This window comes from Hyalella azteca, unplaced genomic scaffold, assembly GCF_000764305.2.
Source record: "Hyalella azteca isolate HAZT.00-mixed unplaced genomic scaffold, Hazt_2.0.2 contig11811, whole genome shotgun sequence".
NCBI classification, from domain to species: Eukaryota; Metazoa; Arthropoda; class Malacostraca; order Amphipoda; family Hyalellidae; genus Hyalella; species Hyalella azteca.
In genome coordinates this window covers 80,789-107,158 of record NW_025941794.1, presented here as the reverse complement: position 1 = coordinate 107,158, position 26,370 = coordinate 80,789, and the positions used below count along the sequence as shown (strand labels likewise).

The 26,370-nt window shown below is 40.8% G+C and overlaps 1 protein-coding gene across 1 annotated transcript in view; it reads left to right on the top strand.

The window, feature by feature from the left end:
- Positions 1-289: 289 nt before the first annotated feature.
- The window catches only part of LOC108681194, a 30,969-nt gene continuing 4,888 nt past the window's right edge, over positions 290-26,370 (top strand). Inside the window, exons 1-11 of the mRNA XM_018170199.2 lie at positions 290-2,850; positions 3,094-7,309; positions 7,691-7,766; positions 8,011-8,156; positions 8,738-8,836; positions 9,911-10,017; positions 10,880-10,986; positions 11,530-11,583; positions 12,318-12,375; positions 12,967-13,056; positions 18,582-18,675. Of these exons, the coding sequence (XP_018025688.2) occupies positions 971-2,850; positions 3,094-7,309; positions 7,691-7,766; positions 8,011-8,156; positions 8,738-8,836; positions 9,911-10,017; positions 10,880-10,986; positions 11,530-11,583; positions 12,318-12,375; positions 12,967-13,056; positions 18,582-18,675 (6,927 nt within the window). The 5' untranslated portion in view covers positions 290-970. The remainder of the gene's footprint in view (positions 2,851-3,093; positions 7,310-7,690; positions 7,767-8,010; positions 8,157-8,737; positions 8,837-9,910; positions 10,018-10,879; positions 10,987-11,529; positions 11,584-12,317; positions 12,376-12,966; positions 13,057-18,581; positions 18,676-26,370) is intronic.

The following is a 26,370-nucleotide window of genomic DNA, read 5'->3' as shown; positions in this document are numbered from 1 at the left end:
AGGTGTTGAGAATCATGTTGGAATAAATACACATATTCTAAAACTTGACTGCCTGCCCTAAGTTATAATTATTGGTAAATGTGCCAAGACGGATTACCTTGCTTTTTACAGCATATTGCATATTTTATATTGCCTAAAATCTGACTATCTTAATGATAAAATTGTATTTACGATTCTTGTGCAATCCTCTCCTATATTGTGCATTTAATCTGATGATGTCCATAACTTGTCTACCCCACAGATGACGGACAAGAATTCATCAATGGAGAAAAATGGTCACAATGTAAGCTATACAAGTTCTCCTCTGTCATCTTCTCTAGCTATTGCTGCAGAAGAGATTGATTTTTTGAATAAGGTCTTGAACCAGATAGAGAGTAATTCTAATGATGCTAGTCAAGGTGCAAGCAAATCTCCTATCTTGGAGGCATCTACAGAATGCAATGGTCTATTAGCTACTCAATCCACCATTGAGCACGGTGAGCCATGCACTACTGAGCATAGTGAGCCATGCACTACTGAGCATAGTGAGCCGTGCACTACTGAGCATAGTGAGCCATGCACTACTGAGCATAGTGAGCCGTGCACTACTGAGCATAGTGAGCCGTGCACTACTGAGCATAGTGAGCCGTGCACTACTGAGCATAGTGAGCCGTGCACTTCTGAGCATAGTGAGCCATGCACTGAATTGCCCGTTGATTCAGTAGATTGTTCAATTATCAGTCCAGTTCATTCATCTCTAGCTGCTCCTACGGGTTTACCAACTAGCCTAGGGGAATTTTCTGATAACCCTGCTAATGAATCTATTACATCTGTTGAGTATGTTCCGGCAATACCAGTAAATCTTTTGTTGGTAAAGGAGGAGCCTGTGGACTTCATTGAAAATTCTCCCTCTGAGCTGATTAGTCATCCATTTGAAATTGTTCCTATTAAGGAAGAACCTGGCTTAATTGATATAGAAACAAGTAGCAACATGAGCTCTTTTGATAATCTTGTTGTGAAGCAGGAGCTTGGTTATGAAGGTTCATCACAAGCATTTGAAGTTAGATTCAGAATAGATGAAACTGTTACAACCTACAGCCGAGAGCAACTGCATGCTGCTAAGCTCATCTCTCAGTCAACTCTGGCACAAGTAGTTGACATGGCAATGTTTGATGGAGTTCAGAAAAGTATGCCTAGAGTGCATATTCCATCTTTGGATAGCAGCATACATGATATCAAAAACTTCCCTGAAGAAGATCAAGAAATAGTGCAACAATTTTGTCAAACATATGGTAGTTCAATTTCATCATGGAAAAGACATTTCAAGATGAGAAAGCATAAGAAAAACAAAGAGTACATGAAACATGGTGCTAATAACAAGAATGATGGGCCAAAGGCTAAGGCAATATCTGGAACATCTGCAAGGAAACAAACTGCTAAACAGAAGAATAAATCCAATGTTTTTCTAGGAGGCCCTTTAGATCAACATGTTGACGGTGCTCCTAAGGAGGGAACAGCCAATAAAGATCAAGTTTTACATTTATATGAAGATTCTGTATCATCTATTTCTCAAGACATTGTATTTGTTGCAACTAAAAGGGGACCAAAGCCCAAGGGTTCCAAAAAAGAGGCTCCCAAAAAGAGTCGCACAAATTCAGAAAATAGCTCTGGTGCATTTATGGCATCTGCATGCAATTACAAAAAGCTCAGCCAACTTGATGTTCCTGGCACCTCCATGACAGGTGAAATTAGTTTAAACTCTCCATCTTCTAATAAACACCAGATCCAGACCCATCACGCTGAAAAAAAATCCAAGACCAAAGGAAGAAAATTGAAAAGGGAATCCAAATTTGACTCAAATGAGAAAAACACTTCTTTGGCATCATCATCTGAACCTGGATGCAGTGGTGTTTATCTTGAAGCAACTGTGCAACCAAATGAGAAACAGACTAGCTTGGAAGCTGAAAGTGAAGCTCTTGTTCCACTAAGTGTTGTGAACTGCAAAGATGACCATACCAAAACTGTTGCTAACAGTGGAGATCACTTGTCTTTAGAGAAAAGTTTTAATTCCCAGCCATCACCTCCAACTAATGATTCCAATCCTTCTCATGATAACGCTCTTAGTGGTGTTGGAGATGATAAATTTGCAGCAACTTCTGACCTCAATGCCCAAGAGAGTTCCATGAAAATTGAACTTTCAGCGAAAACTGTTGAGGAAGAAGCATCTTGTAATGAAAGACAACATAAAGAACGTGTGGAAGTTAAGGGTATAAAAGATGATATGCTGACTGAGAAATTGTCGAATAACTGCTCAATTAATTTTACAAAATTACTTCTGGAGCATAGGATTGCCAATTGTGTTGTTAAATTGCGTAATGTAGCTCATAGAAGAAAGTATAAGAAAATGGTGATCAAAGAGATGAAACGCCTTAAACTTGGTTATCACATTCGAGCTAAAGATGACTCATTGAAAAATTCTTCATACTCAAAATTGAATTGTCCAGAAAAGAGTGAAGTTGATTGCATTCCAAAGACAAAGAAAGAAAAGACAATTTGTGAAAAGTCCAAGGGAGATTTATCTGTGAAGGGAGATTTGCCTGTGAAGACTCTCAAAAATGTCCCTGAGCCTTCATCATCATCATCTAAGGCAAAGCCCAACAAAAGTATATCTCTCATTGAGGCTATGGAAAGTATGTCCCGTGATAAGGCAAATGTTAAAGAAATAGTAAATAATGTCACGCGGAAAGAAAAAATTGCAGAAATTAGTAAGAAGCTATCCAAAAAATCCATTACTCCAAGTTCAGAAGCACCTGAAACCAGCACTTCTCAGGATGGTCCATCAGTTAATGCTTCTCTCTTGTCTGGCTTCAAGTAAGTTTTATGCCAGTTTTATTAATTATTTTACTATGATTCATGAGCTTGTTTGATTCTCATGCCTAGTTTGTTTCATCAATTGCCAGCATGACCTGTTGACAACTTTTTGCCCATACACATGTATTTTTACATGGATTTATATACTTTGTGAAATCGTAGCTACCATGATGTATAACATTCAGCTGTTATTTTAGGTAAGCTCATTCTTGTAGCATTTGTTTAATATTATATTTGTTTCAGAATACCAAAGAAGAAGCCTGAGGCCAAGACATCTGCTCCTCTTCCTGCTCTCAACCGTCACCTCCCGCCTCTCAACACAGCACATTTGAAGGAGGTGCCCAAATCTTACAAGGAATGGAGACAGCTTCGTGAGATGCAAGCTCATGTTCCTCCTTCACGGTCACCACTGGACAAGCCTCCACCAGTTAAAGCTGTTATTGAGGGATGGTCGAAACGTTCACGACCTTTCAATAAAACTCATGGCCATGAAATGCGCCATGAAGCAATGAACACAATGATTAAACCATTGACGCCAACAATAGGATTTGGAAAGGGCGACAAGACTAATGCTGATCCTCGGAATAATTGTACCACTGGAATAATGACTTATAATGTGTTCTCAGAGGCAACTATGCCGCCCACGTTTCCAAAGCATGCAGCTGCTTGCTCCCATCATGAAGAGTTTGACTCGCATAGTAGCCAGTTAGAGATGTTCTCTGGCGATGATAGGGCGCACTCGTCCAGCCCAGTTTCAGCAATGGAAAAATATGATGCCGACAATTCCTTAAGGGGAACACCTCACCCAGCAATTGTAGCAAGCCAACATCAAGCAACTGTCACTGGTAACATTTCAACTTCCACATTGACTCCAAGTCCTTGTGCTTCATCAGTTTCACTAAGCGCCCAAAGTGATGGGATTAATCGTGATTCTATCATCAAAGTGATGGACTCCTTGGATAGGAAAGGTAGGATTAAGTACTTTGAAACCTTGAAAAAGAAGTACTATGACACCAAATCTTTGTACATTAGTGAACCTGGAAATCGATCTTCTAGTTCCAGGAAACGCAAAATTCATGAACTTTTTTCTGAAATCAGAGATGAGTTTTACACTGTCAAAGATTATTTGTACAAGCTGAAGAAGCAAAAAACAGACTCAGGAACCGCTCAAAATGTTGGTATGACCAAATTACTTGAAAGTGCTCAAAAATCTACTGAGCACCTTCAGAAGGATGAAAGGTTTGCCAAAAGACTGCATGGAAGCAACACAAGATCTGAACTTTCAAGTGCTTGTTCTCATACAATAGATCATTCCGATACTGAATCAAATACCTTCAATGATGATGCACCCTACTCGCCTGGTGAAGTCCCATACTCACCTCCCGATGAGATGGGAACTTGGGACACAAGCTTTGCATCTGGTTCATCTGAACAGAAATCTACAGCAAAGAGTCGACAATTACCAGATCAGTGCTCATCCATTGGAGAGGATAATGATGATGGTAAGGATATCTTAGATTTTGTTGACATCATCATGAAAACTGTAAACCCAGAAGAAGAAATAATGGATGGGTCATCATGGTCACTTTCAGATCAGGAATGTGGCATGATGAAATCTGAGAATAGAATTAATTCAAAGAGGACTGAATATGATCCAAATTTAGTGATACCTCTGGCATTGAGAAGTGTGAAACCAAACCAGAAAATATGTGAGGGTGATGTTGATTCATATTGTGTGAGAAATCCTTCGCCTTTGCAAGATGAGACAACATCCCCTCCAACATGTTCAAATTTCAGAAATGAGTTAGAGCCAACAGAAAAAATTGCCACGTATCAGTTATCACCTTTGCGAGATGAATCCCCGAATGGTTTTGATAGCCCATGGACAACACCAGTCTCTACCACGAAAAGAAGCCCTGGGTATGACACAGCAGTTGTATCAACAGCAATTATTCAATCTTCTCCACTGAGAATATCAACCACCACTTCATTTCTTCCTCCACTTTCTGCAGATATAGCCTCAGAAAGAAAAGAAATGAATTTATTTCCCTTGTCTTCTTGTTTCAATGCATCTCCTGAACTGGTTGACAATAAAAAATCCAATTCGCAAATTCATCATTTAGCGTTGCATCAAAATTCTTTGCGCTCCAAACTTCCCGAGCCTCTTCGTGAGGCCACATCTTATGATGTTAGGTCTAGCAAAAATATTGTAGTACTATCTGACTCTGTGAAGGAGTCTCTCAATAATTTTATCGAGACTACTGATGTTGCAAAACCGCAAGACTCAATTCCTTCAGCATTAGTTGCAAGTACTCAACAATCAACAATCATTGCGAATTCACAGCCAAGTCTGCAAGAGCATTCAAGCCAGAAGTCTTCACCTTGTCGTCCTCCATCTGGGACAGGATCCAGAGATGGTTTACCAAAAGAAGTTCCGCCGTATAGCCGCGACAGTTGCAAGTTACTCGATCCATCCAAAGAAACCTCAGCATCTTTCAATGTTGCCGGACTTGTGTTGCCTCATCTTAGTCCCCAACCAACGGAAACGATGGTTTCACCTTCATCAGAGCCATGCAGTCAAACTCGTCTCTCATCAGCGCCAGTTTTGCCTTTGCCGTCATCAGAAATATCACCAAGTCCAGCGAAGAACGAATTGCCGGCTTCATTGAAGAGTCCTCTTCCAGCTTCATCAGATATTCTCTCATCATCCGTCTTGCCTCCTCCTGCTACTTCTCCACATCCATCAGCTGCTCATCCTCCACTTTATTCTACGGCTCCTACTCTTCCTTCTGCCGCTCCTACTCTTCCTTCTGCCGCTCCTACTCTTCCTTCTACCGCTCCTACTCTTCCTTCTACCGCTCCTACTCTTCCTTCTACGGCCCCTACTCTTCCTTCTGCCTCTCCTACTCTTCCTTCTACCACTCCTACTCTTCATTCTGCCTCTCCTACTCTTCCTTCTACCACTCCTACTCTTCCTTCTGTCTCTCCTACTCTTCCTTCTACCGCTACTACTCTTCCTCTTGTCGCTCCTCCAATCCCATCAGTTACTCCTCCTCTCCCGTCCACTGCCAGTCCAGCGCTACCAGCGAGTGCTCCTTCACTCCCACTGACTGCTCCTTCACTCCCATCTGACCTTCCGGTTATACCAAATTCTACAATTCCTTTTGATTCTCGTCTTCCTTTAGAACCTCCTCCTCCCCTTCCATCTTGTGCTCCACCTCCAATTCCATCAAAACCACCAAGTTCACCATTTCAGCTCTCCAATCCGCCACTTCCATCAGATTCTCTCCCGCCACTTCCATCGGATCCTCCTCCTCCACTCCCAGCAGATCCTCCACTCCCAGCGGATCCTCCTCCACTTCCATCAGATCCTGCCCCTCCACTTCCATCAGATCCTCCCCCTCCACTCCCAGCGGATCCTCGTCCTCCACTTCCATCGGATCCTCCCCCTCCACTCCCAGCGGATCCTCGTCCTCCACTTCCATCAGATCCTCCCCCTCCACTTCCATCGGATCCTCCTCCTCCACTCCAATCAGATCCTCCACTCCCAGCGGATCCTCCACTTCCATCAGATCCTCCTCCACTCCCATCGGATCCTCGTCCGCCACTTCCGTCCGATCCACCCCTTCCATCTAACTCTGTCATTGCATCAAATCATCCTCTTGTATTGGATCCTCCTCCACTGCCGTTCTATCTTCCGCCTTCAGAACCTCTACCAGTCAAACCTGCCAAGCTTCAAGAAGCTTCACTGACATCAAATGTTCACACTCGGTCAACTGTAGCCTGTCCGTCTCCTAGTTTCACGTCTGATACAGTTTCCAATCCTTGGACAAGTTCGACTTTAGTGTCTTGGTCGGGAGCGGGGGCTACCCAGCCTGTGTACTGGTCAAAACCTTCAACTTGCCGTCACCCATACGATGAGATACCTGATGACAATGTGCTGGTACCTCCTAATACAATGTCACAGTCATCGTCATGGCAGTCTACCTCACGTGTTACAACGGAAGTAGCACGTCCTGTCGAAAATGTATCATACGAGCCAAAACGTATTGATGTTAAGATAAATGAAGAGAAAACTAATTCTAATACCGAACTATTTAAATGTATGCCTGTAGACAAGGGTGATGAAAGCTCTTGTGTTCAGAAGCCGCATTGCTGGGGAAATACAAATCCCCTGCCTGAAAACAAATATGAGGATGACGCTAGTTTCTTAGCAACATTTGGAATTATAATTGATACTTCAGATAAAATTGTGGAGCAGAACAAAGAAAACTTTCTGCATCAAGATCAAGTCCAGCGTAACTATCCAAGAGATCCCAAAAGAAATGAATGGGGGCTCTGCCCTTCTCCAAGCATCAGTTCTGACGTGTATAAAACCCCATGGACGAAGAACTCGGGCCTCTCAATGACGGAAATTCTCAAGCAGCTTATGCCCAAGAAAAAGGATATTTTTGCTGGGGTAAGTTGGCATATCTATACTATATCTATGTAAGGCCTAACTTTGATGCCATTGCTGCTTTTGAGTATATGTATTTTTATAACCAGTTTGTAAAATCTGCTGCTGAATAAATAAAAACACTTATTGAGTATTTCATTGCAATGTTGAATCTTTTAGGGCATTTTGTTTAGGATATTTTTCTCCTCTCTGTGCAGGTGAATTATGAAGAAGGCCTTCAAAGCTTTGAAGCGTATGGAGATATAATAAAGTCTCCCATCAATGTTATCCACAACATTTATAGCTAGCTAGTAGTAATAATAAGGGTAAAAGGTCCATGTTCGGTAGAAAGTCTAGGTAATTTCATCACGCTTGTTATATATAGGTTTTATTTCTCTTTGGCAGGGTGACGTTTCGAAGCACTACCGAGTCACTCCTCTAGCACAAGCTTTGCTGGATAAACATGACATTCCTTTTGTGGGTAAGTGAGACCCATTCATAGACTACGTATATACTTCATTTGTTTATGTGCCTTTCACTGCACTCAAAATTCACGACTTATTCCATCCTTACTTGCAATAGCGTACTAAAGGTGCTCACTGCTCACACCCATGCTTATTTATGCTGTTTTCTTGACTGATCTATTAAGTGTGATGAATACGTTAGATCAAAGTATCGGGGATAGGACCATGTAGCTCATAGCTGGATGATTTGTGCGCTCCCAGGGCTTCAGTATGTCGTTGAAGTGCAGCAAGCTAACAACCCTCACCTGGACTCGAGCTACTACGTGTGTGCGCTGTGCAGCAAGAAGATGTCCTCCAAGACTCTCGTGGCTCACATCAAGAGTGTGCCGCACCGCCTCAAGTTCACCGTACGTACTGCTAGTATAATTCAACTCATACTGCACACTCTACTTTCGAATCTTCTCGAGAGCAGTTTATTATGACAGGCGTTGTTAAGTTATAAATTTATACTTTACTATTGGGAATGTCGTTAAAATTATGTACGGGATTTGTCATGTGATAAATCAAGATAGAGAGTTATATATATTATTTGATAACTTATTTTCTTAGAGTTAATTTTCGACTCTGAAAAACGAAAATTGATTCGTTTCAAAGCCATTATTCAGTTTCTTATAAATGTCGTTAGGAGTAGAGCATTGATCTCTTGTTGTCTTTAATGGCATGAAAAGGGCTGATGAATTTTCATTTCATCAAGTTGTCATTCAAGAGGCCAATTGGCCATGAAAGAAGGTGAAATTAATGACGTAACTTTCCCATTATCAGTTACCTAATGGCTGTTGAGCTTCCTTTTTGATTTTTTACTATAGTAAAACTTTTGAATTTTGTCTACAATTAAGTAATATTATCCTTGTTTAGTCTTTCCACTTGATGTATTGATCAGTAATTTAGTTGCTAAAATTGCTGATGTACGAGTGATATTGTGCTTCAGGAGCACCACTGCCCCAAGCTCCACGCCAAATACGGCGCCATACAAATCAAGGAGTGGACGGCTGCGCTCGTACTGGAGTTCTCCGAAGAGATGGTCAAGGTTTGTTGCGCCAGGGAGCCTTTCTTGGGACTCTATGCTACCAGTGCTGCGATCAGGCAACGTTTGTTGCGGTAGCGAAGCATTCATAGGACGCGACCCTACTAGTGCTGCGATCAGGCTTTAGTCTTATTCTCCCCTTTGACCAAAATAGGGCAATCAGCATAGTGACAGCATTTAATAAATTTTTCAAGTGCGATTAATTCCAATATGAAAAATTTAGAAAACAAAATCGCAATAATATAGTTAATAGTAAATCGCATAGTTGATACTCTATAGTAATGGTTTCACAAATTTCAATTTCTGAATTTTTATGCTTGCCCGCAAAGGGGTTACAACGATTTTTTTCCATCACACACAATTACTCAATGTTACTATATGATTAAATAGGGATTTTAAAGAATGGTATATTTTATATATATAGAGAGAGACGTTGTTATCATCTCATATCTTTTAAAGTCGGGTGAATCGGAGTGATCTACTCCACCAAATTTACGTTACGTTCAGGTTCAAGATACCGGTATTCATTACTTATCGTTTTGTCAGGTAGGCTGCCGAGTGGCATTTGATTTGGCACGTGAATAAGGTTCTCTTTTTTGGAAGCGTTACGGCAAAGAAAATACAAAGAGAGGGTTGTAATGAAACACTGTCCTTATATAGGCTAGAGTCGCGCACACTTAAGCCTAACCCTCGAAGTAACGCCACATTCCTATAATGGAATTTCCCTCGCCAACGTTCGATGCTTCCCACGGTCTCGCAATAACGGCCCGCATTCCTAGCATTCTTAACATCTACGCATAATACATGTTCAATATTACCTATGTTCAATATTACCTACTTTATTCATATAAATTTAATAAGCTTGTTTGTGGAAATACCCAATGAATTTTTCAAACGAATCTTTCTTGCCTTCTTCTCAATTGGTTAGTTTTATTGCTGTTCGTTTTATGTTCTTTGCTTAGTTAAACTGAGCATGTTGACATTTGAAGCCATGAGGTAAATGTCGTACTGATGAAGGTATAAGTTCTCAGTATAATTGTTTTGAACTGTACGCTTAAGCTATTTTGTCTTGTGCAGGTGTCGAAAAGTCTGGGGGAGTTCCAGATGGCTGTGTGTGAGGAACCAGACATGAACGCAGTCATCCCCGTCATCAAGGAAAACATCGGCAACCTCGACAAATTCAGGTGAGCTTCCTAGCTTACTGGAGACAAACGTCGCCAGAACATCAAGTTCTACGAGCCCCATCACAGATTATTGATTGCTGAAAATTGGCGCACCCAATCCAATCCATTGCTGGTCTGTATGCTAATCTAAACTGTGGTGAGAGTTGAAGCAAATATTGCTTCGTGTTATTGCTCGGCATGTATTTATCGATTCCAATCACCACATTCTTAGGGTACCCACACAGTGAAAGCAGGTTTGCCCGCGCGGGCAACCTGCTACAACCTGCCACAAGAATGAACATAGGATAATAATGTAAGTGTTCACAGTGAAAATCTGTACGAATAGGCCAGCGCCAGGCCTATTCATTTCAATTTCAGACTCCAGCCTCAGCAGGTAACCAGCACGCTGGCAACCGGCTTTCACTGTGTGGGTACCCTTAAACATTTTTCAAGCTTTGATATATCATGTGAATAAAACCCTGATGTTTGCTGCCACAAGGGCTCAAAATTGTCATATTTGAAGAATATGTTCAATGTAGGTTAATTTTTACCTGTCTTGTTGAATTGATTCATGATCAATAGATCAAGTTTAAATTTGAGGGAAGACGTTGAATATTTTGTTAGTTCTTAATTGTGACAAGATTGTTCATCAGTAATTTGTGCATCATCACTGATGGGTTTTGATCGAATCAACTCCTGTAGTCTAACTCAATGACAAATTGTAATTTATTTCGCTGAATTCGTGCTTTTAGACTGAAAGCTGGATCTTTGCTGCCTCAAACTTAAGCTGCCGAATATCCCTCACAAGTTTCCTTGGGATTCTATAGTGAACTGTTGGACGCGAGTCGAGTTAACCTAATAACATGAGCGTCCCGCCCCACAGGAGCTTCATGGGAGTGAGTGACAAGCCACAGACAAGCAGCTCTGCTTCAGGGGCTCGCGGCAAGGACGAGAAAGTTTCCGGGCTACCTGATTTCCTGAGGCAAAAATGTGAGTTGTGTTCATTGCAATTTCTCTACTTTTTTTTGGGGGGGGGGGGAAACAAAGAAGAAAACGAAGACCAGGCGAGTTGAATTTCATAAGGCATTTTTCATGTTTATGTCCCTCGATATCGATAAGGGATAATATTTTATATAGCTTGTAATCAAATATTTGCCTAGCATGGAAATCAAAGCAGGTTCTGATCGGCTGATGCCTTCATTCCATCGGTTTAACCGCCCATTTCCACCAGATAAATTTCCTCTCCCAACAACACCCAAAACCGTCTTACTAATCGCTAATGAGTTATCATGCGGTTTTATTTAAGTATGAGTTTTATTGTCACACTCAATATGTATCAACGTTGAACCCCTCTTACTGCAAGCCCTTACGATGACGCTGACATGCGCAGTGCCATGCCAAGCACTGACGTTCACCAAGAATTTAAAAGATAAGAAAAGGCCAAGGAAATTCAACATTATGTTCTATTTATTAAATATTGCGATAGAAGCAAACTGATAATAAAAGCACTAACACTGGTTCGTTTGGTTGCAGTGAAGCAAGGCCTCAAGCGGGACACCCCTTCTCCTGCTGTCGCCGGCGTGGCAGGTGAGCTACTCGATCTCACATGAGCAGAACTGGGCTGTGGAGCTGAGTTGTCATGTTTATTTCTGTCATATTGATGACGTGGTTACCCCGATAGCTCGGAGAATAGCTTCACATTAATTGTGAAACAAATAAAATGGCGTGCAAGTCCTGTCCTATAAAACTGCGAGGGAAATGGTTATTTTTGCACGTACAAACGTCGGCATTTTAGCTAGGAAATGGTTCAGTGCTGCTTCAGAAATGTTTTTTTTTTCTTGGAGAACGTGCAGCGTCTAGTTAAAGGCGTTGTCTTTTTCTAATGGTTTATCCATAAATATTTTCTCACCTGTTGAATGATTCAGTGTCGCGTCACTGAGATATCGTTATTCTGTGTTGTATTTCAAATGAATATTCAGGAAATAACGGTGATTACTGAGAAAAAGCGAATGACGATTAAAAAATTGCACTTAACATTCCGGTAGCTACGAATTAGTATTGCGCGCCTCAATTCTCTACTTTTCCCACTCAAGCCGAGGATAAATATAAGAAACCCAAACTATATATTTGGATAAATTCATTTCAAGCGACGAGGAAGCTTCTCGTTTTGTTGCTAGAGCTAGCGCTTAGATGAGTAAATTAAATAAAAGTGTCTTAAAGTCTGACAGCATTGAGATATTTTCATTGTGCTTCTACGAGACAAGCCTCGAGCTCGTGATCATGTCCGCCATCTTGATTGTTGAAACGCTTTGTGTGTGCAGGGCGTGACAGGTCCCCGTCACTACCTGGCCGTGATGGTCCATCACCCAAGAAACTCAGGTCAGTAATAACCAAGTCTTATGATCTCCGTTACGATTAGTCTCAAGAAGTCACAAACCATTCTTAATATTCTTGCTTAATTTTTATGCTCGTTACTTGAGACGCCAATCTATTGAAGGCGCGGTTTCATATGGTAATGAATATCCGTCCCTCGGAATCTTGTGGCCATGGCTTTAAGCTATTGGTAGTTATGTGCTCATGAACGGCCAGTAAATACCTGCCAGTCTTATCAGTTGTTACGTGGGGGGAAATCGGCTGCCAAAGAATCAAGATTCAAGAATCAAACTCGAGTTGTGATCAATCCCAGCAACTTGGTTTGGAGTCTCATTACGGTCGTTTACTTGCATTAGGATAATACTTAAATAATCACGAAGATATTCCCTCGAGTGGTGATCAATCCCACCAACCGTGCCCAACGTGGTTTGGAGTCTCATTATGGTCGTTTCCTTGTACTAGGATAATATTTATATAATCAAGAAGATATGCCACTCTCTTGGTTAAATTCTTCGCATTGTGCGTGATATATATAATATAACTTACAGTTTGAAGTAGAACCGTTGTAGTCATACGTCTCGTGCTTTCTGTCATCAGGCCGTCGAGCAGCGGCTCTGCGTGTGGCGGCGCCTGGAGCCACCGCGGCTCGCGCTCACCTCACCTGCTGCGACACGCCAGCCCCGGCAGGTCAGTGCTTTCTTTGTTCTCCTCACTTCCTTGGCTGTTCTTTAATCGTTTATACCATCCTATTAATCTCCCTACTGAACACTTTAGCTGTATGCCATACTATCAAAAATATACGATCATTGACGGCTTTTCAAGCGAAAGCCACAAGTCACAGATCAATTCTGATGCGAATTTATTTTGATAGTATGGTGCCAGGTTACAAAATTTCACTTCTCAAGGAAGCAGCGATTCGCATCACTGAACTTATGCTGTGATTCTTCTGTGAATCTAACATTGCCTTTCAAGCGACAAAATTATCTCTAATGAGATCAACTTGTACTGGCGGCCCGGCTACCATGACTGGTACACGTGGTTTATGTATGAATTATCTGGAAAAACGTGGAAGGGCTTCGTTATTCTTGCCTATCAACTACCAGAACTTTGCTCATCAGTCCCTTCACGACTTGACGACTTGCCATGAAGACCGTAACTCCATTCTGTTTGGTATTAAAATAACAGTGAAGCAAGTCGTGATTTGTGTGATAATTCCTCTATCAATTTCCGTTAGTTGAATACGCATTCCCTCCCGTGCCGTTTTTGTTTGAAACTGGTCAAGTTGTGACTGGGCTTTCTAGTTCTATACTTGTTATTGCGACAGGTAAGTCTCTGAACTAGATCACATATGCATTTTGTTTTCCTTGAACAAAGTTTACGGGTATCGACTCGCCCCTTTTTTCTAATAGAAATTTGGACCCGTGTGTGTCATTGGCAATAAAATGAATAAAGGCAAGTGTTAGCAAATCCCGCACCGCCATCCCTGAGAACATTCTGGAAAAACCCCAACGAATTTTAGGAGAGATTTTCATAAGAAAATCATGCACGAGTTGATTGATAAATTTGTTATTGTTAAATTTCTTCTATTTTTATATTGGTATAGAGATTTATTGGATAGTTCTAAGTATAAAGAGTTTTTATGTTAAAATTACATCAGCATTTGTCAATAAAGGTTGTCTTCATTATCCTTGCGTGAAACCAGGACGACGCATCGTTTCGCATCCAACGTCCGGTCCGTGACGGATCCTAATGCAGTATAAAGTAGTCTTCATTAGTGGTCAACCGCCACTATTTATCCTCTTGAAGGAAGTCAAATTGTCCTTACTGGATTTTGTCGCGCTTAAACAAAAATCTGATTTTTGAGATAGCAGTGTGGTTTTTCATGTGCTCTACCAATTTGTATTGAAATGACAGGCGAATCGTCTTGAATTAAGTTCGTTGAATCAAGGCTTCATTCAAGAAAAGCAGTTGACGAACTGACACAAATGGCGGCGTTATCATCCTTCGCTTAATTAATACGACGCGGGCTTCGCGCTCATATTTTGATGTACCCGACATTACACTTATGCCTCGGGTAGAATTAAAATGCCGTTGAACAAAGCTCGAGTCGTGAATAATAATGGATAAAGTGACATGAGGACGAGCTGCCGTGTGCAAGTTGTGCGAAGAAGTTCTGCCATGAAGCAAGACGTGGCGTGACAACATTCATTACCACGAATTTCTGCACATGAGCTGGCTCCAGGGCTTCGTTCGTTGCTCATTTCAGTCAAGTTAGTAGGTGAGTACATTGATTTTTTCTTGCTACTTCAGGAACAGGCTTTAGTTTTGGAAAATACCTTAGCTATAATTATTGATGTTCAAATAAATCGATTGATCTATTCGTTTCTTTTGGATATCCCACAAACAAATGCGATTCTTAGATGCTATTGTTAATTCATTTGGTTCAATTTCTCTAAGTGTTAAGGTAAGCTATTCTCAAGCCCAGCCTTGCTATCGTGATTGTGATGCATACACCTTCAAGTTTAGCTCTGTAATATGTCGATCGTTCATCCGATTCATGTATTAGTAATTTAAATTGAGCTTTCAAGTCAGCGAAAAATTAGCTGTAAAAATGCTAAGAAGCATTTTATTATTGCTCTTGAGTGTAGAAGTACATCTCAAAACTGAACTGTTTCATTGTATGTTGATTGTGGAGTCAATAAACGATCCTGTGTTCCCGCATCATTTATCAGCTTCTTGTATCCCATCAATAGAGGTCATTGTTCAACATTGAATAACTTTACTCGAGAAACCTCTGCCGCATCCAGTTCTACACGTCGTCATCTCGACCGCATAATGAACGGTTGGCAACATGATGGCATCTCATTCACGGCCGTCTGACACGAGCTCTCTGTGCATCAACGAATCTTCACTGTTCTCAGCGACAAACTGCACGTGCATTGGACAAGCCGAAGCCCCCGATCCCACAACGGAGCAATTTTATTTGACATCTTGCTTAAATCTTGGCCAAGACCTTGGCGCTGCCTTTGTTGCAAGAGGCTAGGCTCTGCAGCAGCGCTGCTCGCAAATTTTCATTCGGGTGTCTAGAGTCGAGGCGTCTCTACAACATGGAAATATATGCGCTACCACATGCACTCAAGCCAAACAGCCGTTCTCCTTGCTGACAGCAGCTACAAGCCCAATCATCAAGGACACCTTGGAAATACGAAAGGAAAGATTTACTGATTCCTTTACCAAGTTATTCGTCATAGATCTGACTATGGAATCCTGCGCAAGCTAGGCGGATGTCTCGTTCTGCACCATGAGAGACCAATCGTCGAACGCTTCAATTATTACCTTTTCCATGCCTCTATTTCCATCAGAGCACAGCCGAAACTTCTCTAATTGTCATTTCATGTAGCGCCTTCACAGTGGTGGTTTATTTTTTCTTTAACGTTACTGACGTTAATTTTTTCTATATTCGGAGTTTGGATGAATTTTACATGTGCTCTGATTTTTTAATTAAAGCCGTGAGAATTTCTGCCCGATGACATGATGTTAGTCAACTTCAAATGCATATTTGGGCGAGGTTAAAATATTTTTTGCCGTTGCCCGTATTTTGCGTGGTGTATTTTTTCTGACCTGTGTATGTGAAACAGCCCTCATTTACACTTAGTTTTTTTTCTGATTTTGGTCAACGGGAACGAAGAGCACTTGGGTAGTCATCCCAAATAAGATTCTAGCTTAAATTGAAATTTTTTACTTGTTCGTTATGGGCACTGACATCTGATGTTTTTGGCTTGAGCTTTTTAGCTCGCAGACACTTTTTTATTTACCTCATATTATCTGTTCGGAGGTTTTACATTACGTCCTAACAAGTAAGCACATCGTGAAATCAAAGGTAAATTGTCAAAATGAGTTAGTGGTTCTATTAGTGTAAACGTTCGTTTGTGAGGTCGCAATCATTATGAAAAGCTGAAACTTGACTCTTGTGAAGTGCGATGCTTGGCCGAAAAGTGACGGTAGATGTTGGAGAAGTACCTCTTTGTGACGTCAGAGTAATTGAGTAAGCTTCATTTTACCGTGTGTAAAACCGACTGCATGCAAAGGAGTTGTCGCGTACAATCTGGAATTACCGACCGCACAATATTCTGAATTTCCAATACCTGTTGCTCAATGCTTCTTCCATTAGATTCGTGTCTTACGGGAATCTATAAGTATGTTAGTGAGTTAGTGAATTGTGGACAAGATTACTATGAAAGTGCAAGATATCAACCAAAAACCCCTGCGATGCTATTGTAGAAGCAATATGCGTTGTCTCCAATTAGAAAACCCTTGAGCATTTCTCATGTACGATTATTCTGCTCAAGTTATGAAAAAATGCCTTACGTTGGTATTGACAATAAACGACTATCATTAAGTGGATGTTTTTCCTATCTTTGATCATGTTATCTTAAGGCAGTGTGTGAGCGATTGTTCAATAAAAATTTTGGTTTTTATCTCTTAAAACTTTTTTTTTGTCAGGACGCTCTGTAGGTTTGTCTTACTCATGAAGTCCGATTAGCGCACATGTAATAATAATACGTTTTTAGGTAAACTAAGACGTCTTGTATCAATTTAATTTTGCCCTTTATATTCCGTGGTTATATTGTAAGTACGTATAGTTCATTATTGTAGTTCATTATGATGAATCACTGCGCTGGCCGTTAGCAATGCAATGGTTGGACTTGAGATGACCGACATGCGGGCGTATCTATGTATCTATAAACTCGGTGTTGACGCTCAGGGTGCGTATACACGGGGCAAGTATTAGCTGCGAGTTTTCACACCCAGTTTTGCCGGATGAAAACCTATACATTAGAGTATTTGGTGAAAAGTCCGCAGGTGTCAGTGCGTCGTTGGAAGCCATCGAGTGAGGTCAGCGCATGGCGTAATATGTAACGTAACGGTATATAATGACGAGTTAGCGGAGACGTTTGATGAAGCATTTGATGGCATAGTTGCCACTCTTGTTGACCAGGTGAAAAATTTTGTTGATCTGCGTAGAGTGCGGGAGAGAGACCCAATAAGGTGTTCTTTGAGTTTCAAAACTACTTTCTCAATTAGTTTTTGTTGGAATATTCATTGTGACGTACATTCTACTGTAGATCGTACAAGTGGAATATCTAAAAACAGTTCAATATCATGTGAACATCTCTTGACGTTATTAGAACCGCCGTTGCTGCTACAAGACAGTTCGTAGCATTATAAACACTTCCCCAAGCAGGATACGAAGCGGAACAGACATACATACTACAGCTGTCGCAGCGCTACTGCCGATACTAGACCGCTAATTAACATGAACTGCTACAGAGGCAAACGCATCAGCTACTCGCAATATGAATAAATGGTGAATAAATCGTCAATATGTAGAGTGCGAATACTCACAGCTAATACTAGCCCCGTGTATAAGCACCTAAACATTCACTAGCTTGGCTGGGCTAGGTTTCTAATTGGTTTCATGGTGCACAAACTAGGCGGCAATTCGGTTCATTTGTTTTTATATACGACTGTTGTCTTACTGTTTCTCCTGAGGCTTTGTTACTTTGTTTTAATATTGAAATGAAGCATTGTTTGGAATATTTTGAGCTTTTTAACATCATTGTTCATATATTTGAAAGGCTTTAGTTAGTTTGGATACAATTAGGTTCTTATTTTATTTAGCGTCATTAGAGAATTTATTTATTTTGGTATATAAACCTTCATCTCTTACATACATCTTTTCTCTGTCTTACATGACCGCTGCCGTTCAACAGTTCCCATTGTCTTGTACACGTTATAGAAGTACTTACTGAAGTCAGTTGGTATATTTGGCGTGCGTAAAGATTCCATTCCAGGACCAACTAGTATTTATATTTGCTATTAGTGGATAGGCATGATTGTGAGTATGAATGCAGCAAAGGTACTCAGATATCACGAGTAACTCGAGAGTTTGTTTTAAGCATTTCTCAAGAGCAACATCAGACTGATACAGAAGACAAACGATCAGTATAAATTTCCTCCTTCCGTGCGCCTGTACAAGCAGCGTGTTCTTTTTCAGAACAATACCCTGTGACTCGTCAGGTAGTTCGTTGTTTACTTCACATTGACTCAAAACCATTGAAATTATAATCGTCTTAATATGGAATATTTATAGGGTCGATTTTGAAGTATTATGGAACAAAGATACACTTAGTTTCTTTTTTTTCCTTCAGATCTGATAGCCGATTTGGAGGCGACAAAAGTGCTGCCGTGGCAGCATTCAAAAAAGACTTCGATAATTTCTACAGTCGGCACGTTGAAAGAGAGGTCAGTTTTATGTCCTCGATCGCTATGAACTTCAAAGGTGAGTAACACGTATTTATTGTGCCTTGCTTGCAGGAATAGTTTTTTCTCTTTTTTCTAATGAAATTTTTCTTCAGTCGTAATCTTAGGCCGCTCTGCTATATTTTTATGTATGGCTTGGAGGGCCGAGTGTATAATCGTCCTCTGTGTTTCGACGCTCATTTTCAAAATGATTTGACATTACCGCTTGAGATGTAACTTGCGTAGCATCTGCTCACCAAAAGGTCTTTTCAAATGGTGAGGATGCGCTGATCATCTGCATCTCAATGTCAATGTCACGCGAGAAACAATAAATAACAGTTCACGCTTACCAAGCTTTAAAATTTGAAAGTGAACCTAGCTGACTCGAAGTTAAAGTATGAAGAATGATTTTTTTTTCACTCTGGAGCTCGGTACTAGATCCCTTGCGGGAGAATAAATCCAGAACGCTTTACCCTTAGCTGCACATTTCGGCTTGCACACGAAGAAGTAATTTTTCTGTTTTGCTATTGTCTCGGGTTAACACGTTGACTACGAAGTGGTACATATGCGTACCACGAAATGTATTTCTCCAGGACGTAGTGGTACATAATTCAGGTTGCCTTAAATCGGCCAAATCCGAGAAAAAAGGCCAAAAAAGGCCGATAACTCAATATATACAAATTTATTTGTAGGTTCCGCTATTAAAATTCCATTTATTTTTCTTTTTGCAGTATTTAAAATTTAATTAAGAAGTACCCCTATCATAAATTTTAGCTGGCCAACTCAATTGAAAAAACTAAATCACGGAATTTGTCCAGAAAAAATGACTGTCTGGCAACCCTGCCCTGTTTAAAAACAGTACAAAAAATGAAATAATAGTACAAGATGAAGCAATCGTAGTCAACGTGTTAAATTGATCGTGCGAGGAGATCATTGCTAATTGAGGTGAATTCGTATTAGAAATAACTTCCTCTCCTCGTGAGTGTTGTCCGTACATCAGGAGCTGCACTATCAAAAATCGTTCAGAGTTCGTACATCCGTCAGCCAATTGAGTCAAACCCACCAATTAGAGCCTAAATCAGCTACTACGTGTACTTGGCGAGTTTTGATAGTACAGCACCTGGATCATGACCGCTTTGCTCACAAATTCTGTATCCGCTAGCTGGGGATACGCGCTCCATTGATATTTCACATCCACAAATGTGCACTTTATTTATATTTATTATGAATATTTAATTATTTAACCATGACATCTGTAATGAAATTAGAGAGACGTTTGTCTCTCAAATTTATGTTGTGATAATTATGCATTGACGTTGTGCCATGTAGCGAAATTTGAAAGTTATAATCGAAGGTTTATGACCACGGGCTCACATTAACAGTTATAAGGACTTGAACTATTTTGGTCATTTATTAATGAAGACGGAGTTGAAGTTTAACGTAAAATGTCGCCATCACGTTTATAAAATCGAAAGACTTCATGATGAAGTCATCTGGTTTCATTTAAACTTATTTAAAATTGGTTTCATTCAGTTTTCACTTATGGGTATTATCTAGTCGTACTATGTACGATGCTGATCGCTCTGTATCTGATAAGCTGTATTAAATCTTATTACCAAACTGAACTTCTCCTCGCGATGATAAGAGTTCTCTTCAGGGTACGGCCATGCATGTTCAAATGGTTTCACTGATTTGACAAAATTAACGCAATGCGTTTCACCTCTGAGAGCGAGGTGAAAGCGAGTAGTTTACTCGGGAAGTTACCTTTTACGTTCCTCTTAAATTTACATTCGTAAAAAGTTATTCAAATTTTTTTCGCTTTGATCGTCAAGAAGGTTTTGAAAAGTTTCCTGCATATGTACGGTAGGTTCGCTGAAGCTTGAATCTTATTGATACAAAGCAACTTCAAGTTATCTCCAGGAGAAAGAAACCATTTCTTGTGTCCAAACTTCTTAAACGAGATTATAATTGAGGAAGAATCTCAACATTTTTGTACGTTTCGTTGGGTTCCTTAAAAAAAGCTCAATGATTTGAAATGACATCAAGAAAGACCCTTGAAATATCGCACTAAGTTTGTTTATTATAGCTAGAGCGCTAAAAATTTTGTTAACGTGAAGAATATGCCTTTGATAATGATCTTTAAGTTCAAACTATAGCGAACAGCTAATGTTGCATACATTTAATAAAAAATTCTAACGGTACATGTGAATTTTGAAAGCTACGGCAAAAAAATCAAAGTTACTGACTAGATTGTTCAATGAGATATGGAATTTAATTATTTACGACTCGGCTTAATCAAGCCTCAAAACGCATAGTTTGCGATAAACCTGATACCACAGCGACTGACTTGATCCGTCGCATTCACGCTACTCGTTCGTTTAATGTTTGGAACTTTCTCCTCTGATTTGTACCATTAAATCTAAATCAAATGTTCTCTCTGTTACATTTCTGAATACTTCTTCGTCGACTTGGATGGGCTTCAGCTTGAAACGGCTTCAATTCTTGCTTAATTCAGCTTGACAAGCGAGAATTGCACCATTCCCTTGTATACCACACGGCTAAGTTTCACTCATTTATTTACTTGGTGTATAGTTTCATTTAATTTCGAACCTTCACTGTCAATTGTATTGTAATCTTTTTCGTTGAGACGGAAAACTTGTAAATAAAGAGATCATTTCAAACATTGATAGTGGAGTCAATGACATCCGAAATGAAATCTTTCTTATTAATTCTCTAAGACTGATTTTGGTTTCAAAAGTGCTCGTTAATAGAACATTAATAGTTAGAAGAGTGAGTACTGTTAACCTATGACGAGCTGCTTCGATACAACTGTACATATAACCGGTATGCTTATAACGTTGCTAGTCTGACAGAGGTTAATCTGCAGTCTGACAGGGTTTAGATTGCGTTTATGCATGTCCGTCTTGCACTACGGTGCTGCGCCGTACACGATAGACGTTTTCAAAATCATCCAATGAAATTTGAACATTTCACACATGCATTATGACCATGGCCAAGTTGATCTCGATCGTCGGAAGTCGAGCAATATACACAAGGATTCGAAATCTATTCATTACTTTTCTTCAACTCGGTAAGTTGATCGTAATTTTAAAAAATAATGGCTACTTTATTGTTACAAAAGGGAAAATTATTTTGTTGTTTTGTAAAAAGAAAACCAGAACATTGTTATCGTTCGTTCTCTGTATTGTCTCTTTAAACTTATCCTTCAATCTGCATGTCGTTTGGAGTCACTGTGGCTCGAGAATGTGTAAGAGCGAATTGATATACCAGTTGCCTCTGACTGGCAGTCAAAAATAATTTTCGCATGAACAGTTTGCGCATAAAACGATCGAGTTTGTGGTGCATCAGTTTTCATGTGGATTGAACAACTTATGCCCATTAAGGTGCTTATACACGAGGCGACTAGTTGCGTGGATTAGTTGAGTCGACTCGACTAATATTTGTGATGAATAACGTCTTCAGAGGCGACTAGTTGGTGCATTGCACGCAAAGCAGCCTCGGCCTTCGTAGCACAACTGCGTCGCTCTCTCTCTCTCTTAGCCGCTGTAGTGCGCACAACTGGATGCATGCCAGAGGCCAGCGTTGCCCAAGACCAGCATATCTTTCATCCTCCTTTCCGTGCGTAAGCCTGCTAAAGGGCAGAGTAGACTAAGGGATTATATGTTAAAAGCCAAAGGTACAAATACCCTTCATGGAAATTAACCAGCAAGCTAATGAGAAGTAAGCCACCAATACAATCGCTGTACGCCGTATTCAAAACTGCCCAACAGCTCTATTCCATGCCGTCTCACCTCCTCACGATTTTCGGTAAGCAACTCCCTACGCCATACCGCTGTTGATACACAGCCAGCACTCCAGCCGTCCGTTCATCGCAGCTGTTTTCCCCCGGCATAACTCTACCTCCACGCATACCCCGTCTCCCCGCCTTTTTTCACCGACTGCCGGACGGCTTTTCTTAGTTTCTGCTCACTTGACTGCATTACGCTATGAAAAGAGGATCTATACGAGTTGTAACCTAACCCAACCCAACCTAACCTAATTCGGATAAGCATCAAAGGTCTTCCAGAAAAGCCTCCAGTTAGCCATGCGATAATGGTAGAGAGTCGGGGTAAGTGTGAGGGGAAGAAGATGCTGGGGGATAGTAAGGCAGGGAAACAGTGACGCTGGGTTAACGTCTTGCGGAGTAAGTAAGGTGATGACGCATTACCGTTTGGTACAGTTCACATTTGCGGCAATGCAGTGTGGTCAGCGGACACTTAGGATAACAGCATGTGTAAGAAGTGATGGTATGGGTTATAAAGCATTGGAGAACAACGTATTGACCGTTAACTATGTGGAGTAGCAGCTTGTGTGCTGAAACGTGTTGGTTTAAAGTTCGTGTAGTGAGATAGGTCAATTGACTACGGCTGCTTAGGTGCCAGGATGACAATATCTATAGCATTTAGATGTTGATGTTGGCTCCAGGGCTGATTTGAGCGTTAATTTGCTGGTCTACGGCTGCGCACCCCGCACAACTATGGAGCTCTCGCTTGTTTCTACAATGCACACACCTTATTCGACAACTCCAAACGTCACACTGGCGCTGACGGACTGTACCGAAAACGCTCTCCTCGTGTATAGGCTCTCAGTCGGCTCCTCGTGTATAGGCTCTCAGCCGGCAAAAACCCCTCTGGAAGGACTTGGACGTGTGTCTGTGCGCGTCAGAAGTCCTATGGGATTTCACGCTCCTAGGGGGATTGTTCCTGAGCGCCCCACCGCTGAGCTCGCGGTGTCTGACTGCAGGTCTCAGTTGTGGGGTTAAGTTATTCGGTAGGTAGGATTCGTTACATTTCCCTTCTCTGTCTCTCGAGCGGGCGGCCGACGTCCCGTGTAAGCGACCTCTTGTTCGAGTGTCATCGTTTCTGTTGCGTTTCACCTGTCCCTCCTTGTCACTTCATCTCTTTGAGATGCTAACGCTGCTTCTTTCGAGCCAGCTTCAGCGGGCTGGACAACTGAGACCTTCCGCCCCTTGTGGGCGATGAATAACTTGAGAGATTTTGAATAACTGAGACCTTCCGCCTTGCTGGCGATGTTATATTATGACCTCCGGTGCGAAATAGCATTATAGCTGAAACGCTAGCAAACCATCATCCTACTATTACTACTCAGCCGGCAAACCTGTAATCGACTCAGCTAATCGACGCGACTAGTTGCCCGTGTATAAGCAAGCACCTTCAGCCCGTATTACAAATGTTTTGCCTGCTTTCCCGTTGTTAAGAGCAACCAATTATTTCAAACTGTGTGCAATTTTTCGGCCTCAATGCTGCCACCATGCTCCAGGAATAAATGGGAAATTCAAGCTTCGTTAATTAATTATATACAGAAACGAGTAAATTTAACAACTCTTAATCACCTTGGCTACATAATTAATACCCTAACGAAGTTCAAACATGAAAACTCATAGAGGAGGCACCCGGTAGGGTCAAGCTGGTAGGGGCACCCGGTAGGCCTCCCCACACTTCCTCCCCGGTAGGGTCAAACTGGACGGTGTGCTAGTGAAGAAATAGTTACGCGACTGAGAAAAGACACAAGTAAAAGATACATAGCTGCATGAAAAGAGCATTACAGGTGAAGTGATCGGCTGATCCGTCTTGGTTAGATACAGCAGTTGTTGCATATAGCAGAGGTTTGAGTAAAAAACGGATAGTCTGCAGGTGCTTTCTTTACTTGAAAGTTGGTCGAAAAATCAGTAATACTAAAAACAACTCGTGTCAGCATGACAAGCACGATCGTATCTCATTACCATCAAATCAATAGCAAGAAAAATAGGAATTCGGCACGTGTTGACCAACATCCATGGGAAAAATAAATACAAATTCTTCTAGTAATAGCCTAAGTTCAAGCGCTATAACAAATGTCTTATGATGCGTCTGCATAAAAAAAAAACATTCGCAAGCAAGCGGGTGAGAGCAGGGAAACGGTTCTCACTGGAAACCTAAAATTATTTAAAATAATATATAAGTGAGATTCCTTTCAATTTTGTGACGTGACGATTTACAGTTGGTAAGTTGAGTAGAATTTATGTGTCGAAACAGAAAAACATGAAGTAAACATTGAATTTGAATTACCCTCCAATTACAATACATTTTGAGTAGTTGATTATATTATTACCTTAATTGTATGCTAGCAGCACGCTGCAACCTCTGATGCTATGATGTCAGCACTTCATTCGATGAAAGATTTTTTAGATGTCGTTCATCTCAAACAACGTGGTCGTTTTGAGGAGAAAAATGTTTTTTAACGTAATCTGTCTTCAGCTGGCGCCCCCTTGGCTCTCCAGTGAATTCCTAGCGTGCCCTGACAGATTTTGAATATTTAAAAAAAAAATTACACTAATAAGTAAAAACCCAGAAGAGGTTCAAAAACGCAGATCCGGGTGGAGAAACCCATCGCTGGGAGCAGTGTGCTGCCCGTGTTGCATACAAATCGTCTAACAAACGTTCAGACTTCGACTTCGGACTGCCGCCCCATAATGCCCTTTTCTTCTTACCGCCCCCCTGATCATTCCACCGCCACCAGGCGTACCGCCCACTTTGGGAACCACTGATCAGAAAGGTTAAAATTAGACATCGATGTCATTCTTTTGCGCCATCAACAAGTGGTGGCGCAAAGGAAGAAATCTATTGGTGCGTTACAGAATACATGCCGGTGGGTTTGGGAGTAGCTCAAGGTGTGATCGCTAAATTGCCAAACGATGTTGAAATATCGAGAAAGCAGTTGGAATAAATCGATTTAGTTGAAATATTATTGAGCAAAGACGACAACCGACCGCTGTTGTGGAATATCAGAGCTAGGCAGTTTACAAAGCTAGGCATTGACTATTGAAAATTTGTAATTTATTAGTTTATTCAAAACGAATAAATTTTAATTAAGTCGTTTTTTCTACGACAAAGTCCATTTTCTCGCGTTCCAGAGACGATTATAGGGCCAAACCTTGAAGCACTCGCGTCTTCATTATAGCCAACATGCAAAGTAAACTCGAAATCGACAGGAAAGGTCAATTGTTGATTCAGACGAATAGCATATTTTCTATCTTGAGCTAATATCGATAAGTTTTAAGCATCGCAAAAGTATTGTATTAGTCGTTATAATTTTTGCGTTGCCCGTTCGTAATTCAACCTTTGTTTAATTACTTACTGGGAAAATTCACGTTCTTATTAACCCAACTTAAGGTGGAATCAGTGGATGTATCGTCAATTAAACCTCGAGTGCTTGCTTTCGCCCGAAGAACTTCACTAGTTTGAATAACTATAATAATAAAGTTGAAAGCAATGACCGAATAACCAAAATATTTTTTCTAGCAAGCATCAGACATCCATGGGGATACAGGCTCTTAAAACCAGCCGCAAACACAGATGGATTATAATATTGCATCTTTCAAAACTAAAAAATTCTCTAACGACGTCAAAGACATCGATTACGTTTCATCTCTAGTAGTCTTTAAATAAATTATTGACCATTTCATCCATTATATAAAGTATGTGGGTGAGTACTAATGTACTTGAAATGAATACAGTGAAGATTTGCAGAATCGTTACCCGATTCAATAAACCATGGTGTTACTTGTATTCAGATATTGATGTTTACCGAATATCTTACAAGTTATATTGGAATTAATAGCGATAGTGTACTATACCG